Source organism: Ranitomeya imitator, chromosome 7, assembly GCF_032444005.1.
Source record: "Ranitomeya imitator isolate aRanImi1 chromosome 7, aRanImi1.pri, whole genome shotgun sequence".
NCBI lineage: Eukaryota > Metazoa > Chordata > Amphibia > Anura > Dendrobatidae > Ranitomeya > Ranitomeya imitator.
Window position 1 is genome coordinate 135,282,479 of NC_091288.1, and position 14,562 is coordinate 135,297,040.

Below are 14,562 nucleotides of genomic sequence, written 5' to 3' on the forward strand. Positions count from 1 at the left end.
TTAGGGTTATGATCCCTACCCCTAACCTTACCCCTAACCCTAACTATTTCTGTTTATAGTGGGTTTTTTACTTTATTTTGATGATTGGCAGCTGTCACACATTTCTCAGCATGCGTTTAAAAAACGCAAACGCATGAAAAAACGCATGTAAACGCGTCAAAACGCTGCTTTTTTTCACCACATGCAAAAACGCATGCGTCAAAAAAACGCAGCGTTTGCACGCGTTTACATGCGTTTTTTCACCATGCATTTTTTTTTTTTTAAACGCATGCGTTTTGAAACGCAAGTGTGAAACCAGCCTCAGAGCATTGAAGATGGGTGGTGGCTGTTTTTTCCAGCATGACTATGACCCAAAACACACAGCCAGGTCAACTTAGGCGTGGCTCTGTAAGAAGCATTTCAAGGTCTTAGGCTGTTTTTTCGCAGTTTTTCCCGATAAAAACGCTATAAAACCGCAAAAAAAGCATACAATAAGCATCCCATCATTTAGAATGAATTCCGCATGTTTTGTGCACATGATGCGTTTTTTTCCGCGAAAAAAAGGCATCACGGTAAAAAACGCAGCATGTTCATAAATTTTGCGGGTTTTTTTGCGGATTTCCCACTACAAAATGCATTGGGAAATGTCCGGGGAAAAAAACGCATCAAAAACGCGGCAAAAACGCATTCAGATTTCTTGCGGATTTCTTGCAGGAAATTTCAGGTTTTTCTCAGGAATTTTCTGCGAGAAATCCTGAATGTGTGCACATAGCCTTACAGTTGCCTAGCCAGTCTCCAGATCTAACCCCCATAGAAAATCATTGCTGGGAGCTGAAACTCAGGGTTGCACAACGAAAGCCACGAAACCTGAAAGATGTTTAGAAGATCTGTATGGAGGAGTGGGCCATAATCCCTGCTGCATTGTGTGCAAACTTGGTCAAGAACTACAGGAAACATCTGACCTCTGTAATTGCAAACAAAGGTTTCTGTACCAAATATTAAGTTCTCTTTTTCTGTAGCATCAAATACTTATTTCATGCAATAAAAAGCTAATTAATTACCGTATTTTTGGATTATAAGACACACCCTGAATTTTGGGGTGGAAAATAGCAGAAAAAAGATTTTTATAAGAATTTGGTTCATCTTGTTGTCCGAATTTAAGGTATCTTATCTGAGGGTTGGCGGTGGTAGAATGGGATCATAGGAGGCGTGGTCCCTTCCTCAGGAAGCTTGTGGCATAAGTGGGGCAATGCTGCAGTCCTGGGGTATCCCAGTAGTGCGATGCTGCGGGTCCAGTGTCGGCGGTGAGGCAGAGCATGGAGCAGGGTCCCTTCCTCAGGATGCCGGCAGCAGAAATTTGGTGCTGCTTCGGCCCCGTGTCCATGGCGAGCAGAGCCGAGTGCATCACTGGTTTCTCAGAGGTCATCTTCCTGAGGCCGTGTGTGCGCAAATTGAGATCTCTGTGGCCCTTGGCTTCAGGAAAGTGGCTGCTGAGATCTTGGTCTGCGCACAAGCGGCCTCCGGCAACCATTTTCCTGAAGCCAAGTGCCGCCGAGATCTCAAGCCCACAGCATCAGGAAAATGAAGCGTGAGCGGTCAGCCAAGATCTCAATCCGCGCACACGCTGCCTCCGGCGGCCCACAGCTTCAGGAAGATGGCAGCAGGGAAATCAGCGATGCACTCCACACCGCCGACACCGAGCCTCCACCTCGCCACACTGCCTTCGCCGGTTCCCTAAGAGACGCTGCAACACCACTGCCGCAACCCCCGGTAAGCCTGCGTTCGGACTATAAGACGCACCCCCATTTTCCTCTCACATTTTTTGGGGAAAAAGTGCTTCTTTATAGTCCCAAAAATACGGTATGTAAAAATCATGCAATGTGATTTTCTAGTTTTTATTTTTAGATTCTGTCTCTCACACTTGAAGTGTATCTACAATAAAAATTACATACCTCTCCATTTTTTGTAAAAACTTGCAAAATCGACAGTGTATCAAATGCTTATTTTCCCTACTATATGTTATTCATTTCAGACTGTTGACCCATATATGCTACTCATGACAGGATATTTATTTTCCACTTTCAGTAATTTAGTAATACATAGAATTGGTACTGATAATAATTAAAGATATATCCCAAATATTTGTTAAAAGACTCATGATTAGTGATGAGCAAGTATACTTGGTACTCGAGATTTCCCGAGCACGCTCGGGTGTCCTCCTAGTATTTGTAAGTACTCGGAGATTTAGTTTTCTGCGCCGCAGCTGAATGATTTACATCTGTTAGCTAGCATAAGTACATGGAAAAACACAGAGTGGCGGGCACCGCACAAAGAATATGCTAAGGGGATCGACCACGTGCATATATAAAGTGCCGAACAAAACACAAAAGAGAAAAGAATATGCACACAGTGGGATCAGCCTAATGTAATAAATTTTATTATGACACCTCACTATACACAAAGGCAAAGCAGGGAGAAACAGACATTTAAAAACACTTAAAAGCTAAACGGACCTACCCACATCCCCCCAAATACAAGAAGACGCTCTAGCAGCGTCGATACGCGTGGGGCCCCTATCCTCCCCCTGTTTGGATCTTCCTGGTCTTAGCTCTTTTTCCTGGACACCCCAGCTTTATTTAGGTTTATACGCTTGCCGCGTCTACATTTGCCTTAAGGGCACATTCATTCATTGGACATCAATGAGGTATCAACTTCTCAGTGGCGGGAAACGCTGCGCTGTGCCTGGTAATGTATGATATGGGGTGCCAGAATTAGGGCAGGCTGTGTAAGTAAGCTACACCAGTCATTTGCCTGGTTTAGCACCTGATCTTTTTCAGGATAGCATTTTTGCATTTGCTACAGGCCTGCTATGTGACTGGGAGACATTGTTCACATTTAGGATCTAATAAATATTTGTTTTTGTGGGGACTCCTTCAGCTGGCAGCACAAGGGATTAAAATATATGTACTGTTATTGTGTTATTCTGCCAATTTGTTTACATGTCCTTTGCATGACTTGCACATTTGTTGTGTATTAGTATATGGATCCTTGTTATTGTATTTGGAGGGATGTGGGTAGGTCCGTTTAGCTTTTAAGTGTTTTTAAATGTCTGTTTCTCCCTGCTTTGCCTTTGTGTATGGTGAGGTGTCATAATAAAATTTATTACATTAGGCTGATCCACTGTGTGCATATTCTTTTCTCTTTTGTGTTTTGTCCAGCATAAGTACATGTGGGGGTTGCCTGGTTGCTAGGGAATCCCCACACCTACTTATGCTGGCTAACAGATGTAAATCATTCAGCTGCGGTGCAGAAAACTAAATCTCCTGAGTGCTTACAAATACTCGGACGACACCCGAGCGTGCTCGGGAAATCTAGAGTATCGAGTATACTCGCTCATCACTACTCATGATATATACAGTCATGGCCAGAAGTTTTGAGAATGACACCAAAATTGTATTTTCACATGATCTGCTGCCCTCTGGTTTTTATTAGTGTTTGTCTGATGTTTATATCACATACAGAAATATAATTGCAATCATATTATGAGTACCAATAGGTTATATTGACAGTTAGAATGAGTTAATGCAGCAAGTCAATATTTGCAGTGTTGACCCTTCTTCTTCAAGACCTCTGCAATTCTCCCTGGCATGCTCTCAATCAACTTCTGGACCAAATCCTGACTGATAGCAGTCCATTCTTGCATAATCAATGCTTGCATTTTGCCAGAATTTGTTGGTTTTTCTTTGTCCACCCGTCTCTTGATGATTGACCACAAGTTCTCAATGGGATTAAGATCTGGGGAGTTTCCAGGCCATGGACCCAAAATCTCTATGTTTTGTTCCATGAGCCATTTAGTTATCACCTTTGCTTTATGGCAAGGTGCTCCATCATGTTGGAAAAGGCATTGTTGGGCGCCAAACTGCTCTTGGATGGTTGGGAGAAGTTGCTCTTGGAGGACATTCTGGTACTATTCTTTATTCATGGCTGTGTTTTTAGGCAAGACTGTGAGTGAGCCGATTCCCTTGGCTGAGAAGCAACCCCACACATGAATGGTTTCAGGATGCTTTACAGTTGGCATGAGACAAGACTGGTGGTAGCGCTCACCTCTTCTTCTCTGAATAAGCTGTTTTCCAGATGTCCCAAACAATCGAAAAGGGGATTCATCAGAGAAAATGACTTTGCCCCAGTCCTCAGCAGTCCACTCCCTGTACCTTTTGCAGAATATCAGTCGGTCCCTGATGTTTTTTCTGGAGAGAAGTGGCTTCTTTGCTGCCCTCCTTGAAACCAGGCCTTGCTCAAAGAGTCTCCGCCTCACAGTGCGTGCAGAAGCACTCACACCAGCCTGCTGCCATTCCTGAGCAAGCTCGGCACTGCTGGTAGTCCGATCCCGCAGCTGAAACAGTTTTAAGATACGGTCCTGGCACTTGCTGGTCTTTCTTGGGCGCCTTGGAGCCTTTTTGACAACAATGGAAGCTCTCTCCTTGAAGTTCTTGATGATGCGATAGATTGTTGACTGAGGTGCAATCTTTGTAGCTGCGATACTCTTCCCTGTTAGGCCATTTTTGTGCAGTGCAATGATGGCTGCACGTGTTTCTTTAGAGATAACCATGTTTAACTGAAGAGAAACAATGATACCAAGTACCAGCCTCCTTTTAACGTGTCCAGTGATGTCATTCTTACTTAATCATGACTGATTGATCGCCAGCCCTGTCCTCATCAACACCCACACCTGTGTTAATGGATCAATCACTAAAATGATGTTAGGTGCTCCTTTTAAGGCAGGACTGCAAGGATGTTGAAATGTGTTTTGGGGGTTAAAGTTCATTTTCTGGGCAAATATTGACTTTGCAAGTACAGTAATTGCTGTTAAGCTGATCACTCTGACATTCAGGAGTATATGCAAATTGCCATTAGAAAAAATGAAGCAGTAGACTTTGGAAAAATTAATATTTGTCTCATTCTCAAAACTTTTGGCCATGACTGTACAGAGAAAGACCCCTAATTCTTGGTCTATATAAAGTGGGCAGCCTTAGAGAAGATAATCAAATAATTTATAATACCGACTTATGTACAGTGAAGGAAATAATTATTTGATCCCTTGCTGATTTTGTAAGTTTGCTCTCTGACAAAGACCCATGGACAGTCTGTAATTTTAAGGGTAGGTTAATTTTAACATTGAGAGATAGAACATCAAAAATAAAATCCAGAAAATAACATTGTATAAATACGGTAATATAAATTTATTTTCATTTTGCAGTGAGAAATAATTATTTGATCCCTCTGGCAAACAAGACTTAATACTTGGTGGCAAAACCCTTGTTGGCAAGCACAGCAGTCTGACTTTTTTGATGATGAGGTTTGCACACATGTCAGGAGGAATTTTGGTCCACTCCTCTTTGTAGATCACCTCTAAATCATTAAGATTTTGTGGCTGTCGCTTGGCTACTCGGAGCTTTAACTCCCTCCATAAGTGTTCAAAGGGAATAAGGTCTGAAGACTGGCTAGGCTACTCCATGACATCAATGTGCTTCTTTTTGAGCCACTTCTTTGTTGCCTTGGCTGTATGTTTTGGGTCTTTGTCTTGCTGAAAGACCCAGCCATGACCCATTTTTAATGTCCTGGCGGAAGGAAGGAGGTTGTAACTCAGGATTTTACAGTACATGGCTCCATTCATTCTCCCATTGATTTGGTGAAGTAGTCCTGTGCCCTTAGCAGAGAAACACCCCAAAAGATAATGTTTTCACGTGTTTCTCTTCCTCCAAACACGGCGAGTTGAGTTCACATGTGCCTTCTTGAGCAGGGGGACCTTGCGGGCACTGCAGGATTTTAAACCTTTAGGCCAGGGGTGTCAAACTGCATTCCTCGAGGGCCGCAAACCATGCGTGTTTTCAAGATTTCCTTAGCATTGCACAAGGTGCTGCAATCATTATGTGTGTAGGTGATTAAATTATCACCTGTGCAGTACAAGGAAATCCTGAAAACATGACCTGGTTGCAGCCCTCGAGGAATGCAGTTTGACACCCCTGCTTTAGGCTATGTTCACACTTTGCGGATTTTGCTGCGGATCCGCAGCGGATTTGACCGCTGCGGATCTGCAGCAGTTTCCCATGAGTTTACAGTACATTGTAAACCTATGGGAAACAAAAAACGCTGTGCACATGCTGCGGGAAAAAACGCGCGGAAACGCAGCGGATTACATTCCGCAGCATCTCACTTTTTTTCTGCGGATTTTCACCTGCTCCAATAGGAAACTGCAGATGAAAATCCGCAGAAGAAACCGCAGTAAAAACCGCGATAAATCCGCAGTAAAAACCGCAACGGGTTTTCACTGCTGATTTTGGAATTCTGCTGCGGAAAAATCCGCAATGGAATCTGCAAAGTGTGAACTTAGCCTTAGGGTATGTGCACACGATGCAGATTTAGTGCAGAATTGGTGCAGAACTGCAGCAGATTTTTCTGCTGCAGAAAAGCTGCAGAACTGCACTGTGATTTACAGTACAATGTAAATCAATGTGAAAAAAAAAGCTGTGCACATGGTGCAGAAAAATCTGCGCAGAAACGCTGCAGATTTCAAAGAAGTGCATGTCGCTTCTTTTGTGCAGTTCTGCAGCGTTTCTGCGCAGATTTTTCTGCACCATGTGCACAGCTTTTTTTTTCACATTGATTTACATTGTACTGCACAGAAACTGCATAGAATCTGCGCAGAAACTGCATAGAAACTGCACAGAAACTGCACAGAAACTGCATCAAATCTGCAGATGCAGATTTAGTGCAGAAAATTCTGCACCACATTTCCTACGTGTGCACATAGCCTTAGGCTAAGTTCACACTTTGCGGATTCCACTGCAGATTTTTCCGCAGCAGAATTCCAAAATCCGCAGTTAAAACCCGTTGCGGTTTTTACTGCGGTTTCTTCTGTGGATTTTCATCTGCAGTTTCCTATTGGAGCAGGTGAAAATCCGCAGAAAAGAAGTGACATGCTGCGGAATGTAATCCGCTGCATTTCCGCACGTTTTTTCCGCAGCATGTGCACAGCGTTTTTTGTTTCCCATAGGTTTACATTGTACTGTAAACTCATGGGAAACTGCTGCAGATCCGCAGCGGTCAAATCCGCGGTCTGCACAAAACCACCAAAAGTTAACACTGTAGATATAACTAAAATATCACATGTGGATTGATTGCTAGTGATATACCCGCATATAAGGTAAGGCACACAGAGCTCATGGGTGCATACCTCCGTAAAATTGGCCTAAAATTGGGAGACAAATAGGGGGCGAGGACCCTATTTGAAGAAGCCACGGCGAAACAGCGCTTGTCGGGGCGCTGGGGAACCGGGCTGCTCCTGACCACCTGCATCAGGCACCACTTGCACTGTCATCTATACCTCAGGTAACTGACCATCTATGGGAGATGTTTCTCTGATTGGAATTTATTGCTTCCTCAGGCCACCTGTAATGGGTTTTATTTCCCAGTTTGTTAGCAGAATTGCACTACTGGCTTTAGATGTATACCCTGCCATAGCATTTTTTTCCCAGTAAGAGATACTCCTTGTCTCCCAATTTTAGGCCAATTTTACGGAGGTATGCACCCATGAGCTCTGTGTGCCTTACCTTATATGCGGGTATATCACTAGCAATCAATCCACATGTGATATTTTAGTTATATCTACAGTGTTAACTTTTGGTGGTTTTGTGCAGACCCGTCTCCCCTTGTTTTTGTCTTGTTTACCAACCCCCCCTGTCTTTCTCGACATCAATTTTGGTGTATTTTTATGTACCATTTTAATTATTGTTAAATAAATATTGTACTTTTAATATTATTCTATTTTTCTTCACTTTTTTTCTCTTGTGATAGTCTCACAATTGAATATGTATGTTATTGATTCTCTGAAGTGATTTCAGCCTGCCTGATTTAGGACTATGGGAATAATCTTTATCAGTGGACAAACTTACAAAATCAGCAAGGGATCAAATAATTATTTCCTTCTCTATATGTGATTTATTATATCACCATTGATGTGTGGTCCACCACCAGGAAAGCAGACACCCAATATCCATGTATACATATTTAGCAGGCTCAGCTCCTGTGCATAAGTCAATGCATTTGGACTTGGCTGCTTCTGTGTTTGCTACATGTCTTGGAGTATGGATATTATATTGGAGGCATTTGTGCAACAAAAAAATGTTTACAATTGTCAAACAAAGATTAAGGCATGTCATCTGTATATGGTAATGTTCAAAATCTAAAATTATTGAAATTGTGCAAAAAAGGTGCTAATAAGAAATTTCATACAGTAAAATGATTTCATAGCATATTAATGGTGTTTGGAGTGCCTTTGTTTTCAATTTGATTTGTTTTATCGATAGGAAGGATCCATGTGTGTACTCATATCCTTGACTCCAGTATATTAGCTTTCAAAAAATTTGGTTTTGAGCCTTTTGAGTAAGAGCCAGTTTGTGCTCTCTTGCTGATAGAGGTGGGTTTGAATGGTGGGTGACCTAATCTGGTATTTGGAAATGTGTTTTCTGGAACTGATAACCCCTTTCAAGATGTTTACCATGTTGCTAATATTTTTCACCATCATACAGTTTTATAGAATATCACGTAGTGTAGGGAGGGTGGGGTATTCCATTCTGACTTCTAGAAGAAAAGCCAGGAGAACTTAAATGTAAGTTAAGTTTAAGCGCTTTATATATATTTTTTTGCTTGCTTTTGGGGGAAGTTACATAATTCTGTCTTGGTTTTTTTTGTTTTTTTAATTTTTCAGAGGAGAGGAATGAAAGGTAAAGCCCGTAAGCTATTCTACAAAGCAATTGTCCGTGGAAAAGAAATTATACGGATTGGAGATTGTGCAGTGTTCTTGTCAGCAGGACGCCCAAACTTACCATACATTGGATGTATTCAGAGTATGTGGGAGTCTTGGGGAAACAACATGGTTGTAAGAGTTAAATGGTTTTACCATCCAGAGGAAACTAGTCCTGGAAAAAAGCTTAATGAGTGCAAGGTAAGCAGAACTGATATGTAAATTCAAACAGTTAAATCCCTTCATCTATTAATTGCCAATATTTCAAGGTTTAATAATAAAAAAGTTATACAATTTTTCTGTACAGATACTGTATAGTTTTCACTCGGTTTTCAAGAACTTTTCTTGCAGTTGTTTAGTGGAAGTGCTATCCTAGTTTTGTTTTAATTGGTATTTAACCCCTTCGTGACATGCGCCGTACTAGTACTGCGCTGCCGGCACTGCATTAGTGCCAGCAGCAGTACTAGTACGGCGCACCGATCACCGCGGTCTCGCGCTGAGCGCCGCGGTGATCAGGTGCGGGTGTCAGCTGTATATGACAGCTGACACCCCGCAGCAATGCCCACGATCGGCGCTATCGCCGATCGCGGGCATTTAACCCCTCTGATGCCGCTGTCAGTAGTGACAGCGGCATAGAGGGGGATCGCGCAGGGACGGGGGCTCCCTGCGCTCTCCCACCGGAGCAACGCAATGAGATCGCGTTGCTCCGGTGACCCGGAAGGAGTCCCCGGATCCAAGATGGCCGCCGGACTCCTTCCGGGTCATGAAGTGACCTGGCTAGCCGGCGCCTGCTGAGAGCAGGCGCCAGAAAGCCACCTAAACTGCCTGTCAGATCGTTGATCTGACAGTGTGCTATGCACAGTGTCAGATCAACGATCTGATCTAATACAGAGATGTCCCACCCTGGGACAATGTTAGAAAGTTAAAAAAAAAAAAATAGAATGTGTAAAAAAAAATCCCCAAATAAAAAAAAAAAACATTTCCCAATAAATCCATTTATTTATGTAAAAAAAAAAAAAAACAATAAATGTACACATATTTGGTATCGCCGCGTCCGTAACGACCCGCTCTATAAAACTATCCCACTAGTTAACCCCTTCAGTGAACACCGCAAAAAAAAAAAAAAAAAAAAAACAAGGCAAAAAACAACGCTTTATTATCATACAGGCGAACAAAAAGTGGAATAACACGCGATCAAAACGACGGATATAAATAACCATGGTACCGCTGAAAACGTCATCTTGTCCCGCAAAAAAAAAGCCACCATACAGCATCATCAGCAGAAAAATAAAAAAGTTATAGCTCTCAGAATAATGCGATGCAAAAATTTTTTTATATAAAATAGTTTTTATTGTGTAAAAGCGCCAAAACATAAAAAAAAATTACATAAATGAGGTATCGCTGTAATCGTACTGACCCGAAGAATAAAACTGCTTTATCCATTTTACCACACGTGGAACGGTATAAACGCCCCCCCTAAAAGAAATTCATGAATAGCTGGTTTTTGTTCATTCCGCCTCCCAAAAATTGGAATAAAAAGCGATCAAAAAATGTCATCTGCCCGAAAATGTTACCAATAAAAACGTCAACTCGTCCCGCAAAAAACAAGACCTCATATGACTCTGTGGGCCAAAATATGGATAAATTATAGCTCTCAAAATGTGGTGATGCAAAAACTATTTTTTGCAATAAAAAGCGTCTTTTAGTGTGTGACGGCTGCCAACCCTAAAAATCTGCTAAAAAACCCGCTATAAAAGTAAATCAAACCCCCCTTCATCACCCCCTTAGTTAGGGAAAAATAATAAAATGTAAAAAAATGTATTTATTTCCATTTTCCCGTTAGGGTTAGGGCTAGGGTTAGGGTTGGGGTTAGGGTTTGTTATAATTGGGGGGTTCCACTGTTTAGGCACATCAGGGGCTCTCCAAACGCGACATGGCGTCCGATCTCAATTCCAGCCAATTCTGCTTTGAAAAAGTAAAACAGGGCTCCTTCCCTTCCGAGTTCTCCTGTGTGCCCAAACAGTGGTTCCCCCCAACATATGGGGTATCAGCGTTCTCAGGACAAGTTGGACAACAACTTTTGGGGTCCAATTTGGCCTGTTACCCTTGGGAAAATAAAAACATAGGGGATAAAATATCATTTTCGTGGAAAAAAAAATATTTTTTTATTTTCACGGCTCTACGTTATAAACTGTAGTGAAACACTTGTTGGTTCAAAGCTCTCACAACACATCTAGATAAGTTCCTTGGGGGGTCTAGTTTCCAATATGGGGTCACTTGTGGGGGGTTTCTACTGTTTAGGTACATCAGGGGCTCTGCAAATGCAACATGACGCCTGCAGACCAATCCATCTAAGTCTGCATTTCAAATGGCGCTCCTTCCCTTCCGAGCTCTGCCGTGCACCCAAACAGTGGTTCCCCCCAACATATGGGGTATCAGCGTTCTCAGGACAAGTTGGACAACAACTTTTGGGGTCCAATTTGTCCTGTTACCCTTAGGAAAATAAAAACATAGGGGATAAAATATCATTTTCGTGGAAAAAAAAATATTTTTTTATTTTCACGGCTCTGCGTTATAAACTGTAGTGAAACACTTGTTGGTTCAAAGCTCTCACAACACATCTAGATAAGTTCCTTGGGGGGTCTAGTTTCCAATATGGGGTCACTTGTGGTGGGTTTCTACTGTTTAGGTACATCAGGGGCTCTGCAAATGCAACATGACACCTGCAGTCCATTCCATCTAAGTCTGCATTTCAAACGGTGCTCCTTCCCTTCCGAGCTCTGCCATGCACTCAAACGGTGGTTCCCCCCCACATGTGGGGTATCAGCGTACTCAGGACAAATTGGACAATAACATTTGTGGTCCAATTTCTCCTGTTACCCTTGGGAAAAAAAAAATTGCGGGCTAAAACATCATTTTGTGGAAAGAAAAAATGATTTTTTAATTTTTACAATGCTACATTCTAAACTTTAGTGAAACAATTAGGGGTTAAAAGTGCTCACCACACATCTAGATAAGTTCCTTAGGGGGTCTTCTTTCCAAAATGGGGTCACTTGTGGGGGGTTTCCACTGTTAAGGCACGTCAGGGGCTCTCCAAATGCGACATGGCGTCCGATCTCAATTCCAGCCAATTTTGCATTGAAAAGTCAAATGGCACTCCTTCCCTTCCGAGCTCTGCCATGCGCTCAAACAGTGGTTTATCCCCATATATGAAGTATCGACGTACTCAGGACAAATTGCACAACAACTTTTGGGGTCCAATTTATCCTTTTACCCTTGGGAAAATAAAAAATTTGGGGCAAAAAGATCATTTTTTGTGAAAATTAATATAAATTTTTTTTTACGGCTCTACATTATAAACTTCTGTGAAGCACTTGGAGGTTCAAAGTGCTCACCACACATCTAGATTAGTTCCTTAGGGGGTCTACTTTCCAAAATGGTGTCACTTGTGGGGGTTTCCACTGTTTAGGCACATCAGGGGCTCTCCAATCGTGACATGGGCTCCGATCTCAATTCCAGCAAATCTTGCATTGAAAAGTCAAATGGCGCTCCTTCCCTTCCGAGCTCTGCCATGTGCCCAAACAGTGGTTTACCCCCACATATGGGGTATCGGCGTACTCAGGACAAATTGTACAACGACTTTTGTGGTCCAATTTCTCCTGTTACCCTTGGTAAAATGAAACAAATAGGACCTGAAGTAAAAATTTTGTGAAAAAAAAGTTAAATGTTCAATTTTTTTAAACATTCAAAAAATTCCTGTGAAGCACCTGAAGTGTTAATAAACTTTTTGAATGTGGTTTTGAGTACCTTGAGGGGTGCAGTTTTTAGAATGGTGTCACTTTTGGGCATTTTCTGTCATTTAGACCCCTCAAAGTCACTTCAAGTGTGAGGTGGTCCGTAAAAAAATGGTTTTGCAAATTTTGTTGCAAAAATGAGAAATCGCTGGTCAACTTTTAACCCTTATAACGTCCTAACAAAAAAAATTATGTTTCCAAAATTGTGCTGATGTAAAGCAGACATGTGGGAAATGTTGTTTATTAACTATATTATGTGATATAACTCTCTAATTTAAGGGCATATAAACTAAGAGTTTGAAAATTGCTAAATTTTCATAATTTCCGACAAATTTTTGTTTTTTTCACAAATAAATGCAAGTCATATCGAAGAAGTTTTACCACTATCATGAAGTACAATATGTCACGAGAAAACAGTGTCAGAATCACCAGGATCCGTTGAAGCGTTTCAGAGTTATGACCTCATAAAGTGACAGTGGTCAGAATTGTAAAAATTGGCCCTGTCACTTAGGTGAAAACAGGCTTTGGGGTGAAGGGGTTAAACAGTCCTCCACATCTTGCTGTGCACATTTTGACAACATGAGACCAAGACGACACCTAACAATTGATCAACAGTACCTCTCCATTTCAAAGCTTCAAGCAGGATGTTCTCAGACTGAAGAGGCCACTTTGTGCTTAGAGTGCCAGCAGGTTGCAACCGAGATACAGAAGAGACTGTAAAGGTACCGTCACACTCAGCGACGCTGCAGCGATATAGACAACGAGCCGATCGCTGCATCGTCGATGTTTAGGTCGCTATAGAGATGTCAAACACGGCAACACCAGAACGATGCAGGAGCGATCCAGTGACGTACTTATAGTTCTCGCTGGTTGTTAGCTCCATGTAAAAACATTGCTGGCATCGTTGCTTTTGCTGTCAAACATGACGAATCACGCCGACCTGACGACCAAATAAAGTTCTGGACTTCTAGCTCCGACCAGCGATGTAACAGCAGGATCCTGATCGCTGCTGCGTGTCAAACACAACGAGATCGCTATCCAGGACGCTGCAACGTCACGGATCGTTGTCGTTGTAAAGTTGCTCAGTGTGAAGGTACCTTAAGAGTCACTGAAAGGCAGAGAAGTGGACGTCCTTTGGTCACATCCCAAACCGATGACCGCTTCATTGTGAACAATGCCCATCGGAATCTGATAATGAATACCACACAACTCCAGGCACATTTAAGGAAGGTGAAAGGCACCCAAATATCACATCAGACCATTCTAAGCTGTTCACATAATAATAATCTTTATTTTTATATAGCGCTAACATATTCCGCAGCGCTTTACAGTTTGCACACATTATCATCACTGTCTTTGGAATGTGGGAGGAAACTGGAGTGCCCGGAGGAAACCCACGCAAACACGGAGAGAACATACAAACTCTTTGCAGATGTTGTCCTGGGTGGGATTAGAACCCAGGACCCCAGCGCTGCAAGGCTGTAGTGCTAACCACTGCGCCACCGTGCTGCCCACATCAGCGTGATCTGCTAGACAACCTGCAAGGGTACCTTATTACACCACCAGGCACACACATCATCATTTTACATGGGTCAGGGAACATCTACGCTGGACGAAGAACAAGTGGACCTCAGTGCTGTTTACTGATGACATTCGATTCATGCTGAGCAGAAATGATGGCTGCCAACGATGTTGGCGACGTCAAGGAGAGCGCTGTGCATCAGCCACACTTGTCACCAGGTGAGCTTTTGGCATTGGTGGTGTTACAGTGTGGGCAGGTATGTGTAGTCAATACAGAACTGTCCTACACTTAGTGAATGTTACAGTGACAATCCCCTACTATTTAAATAACCTCATTAATTCACGCAATATGCCTCTGCACAAACACAGGTCTAATTTCATCTTCATGGACGGCAATGCTCAAGCTCATCGAGGTCGCATCACAGAATAGCTGCTGGAGACTGGGGTGCCTCAAATTGAGTGGCC

The 14,562-nt window shown here is 42.4% G+C and overlaps 1 protein-coding gene across 5 annotated transcripts in view; it reads left to right on the forward strand.

Annotated features, from left to right (window-relative positions):
* Window positions 1-14,562, forward strand: part of TNRC18 (trinucleotide repeat containing 18) — a 672,655-nt gene that overhangs the window by 618,687 nt on the left and 39,406 nt on the right. For all 5 annotated transcript variants that reach the window (XM_069733831.1, XM_069733830.1, XM_069733832.1 and 2 more), the window contains one exon: window positions 8,747-8,983. In XM_069733831.1, the coding sequence (XP_069589932.1) occupies window positions 8,747-8,983 (237 nt within the window). The remainder of the gene's footprint in view (window positions 1-8,746; window positions 8,984-14,562) is intronic.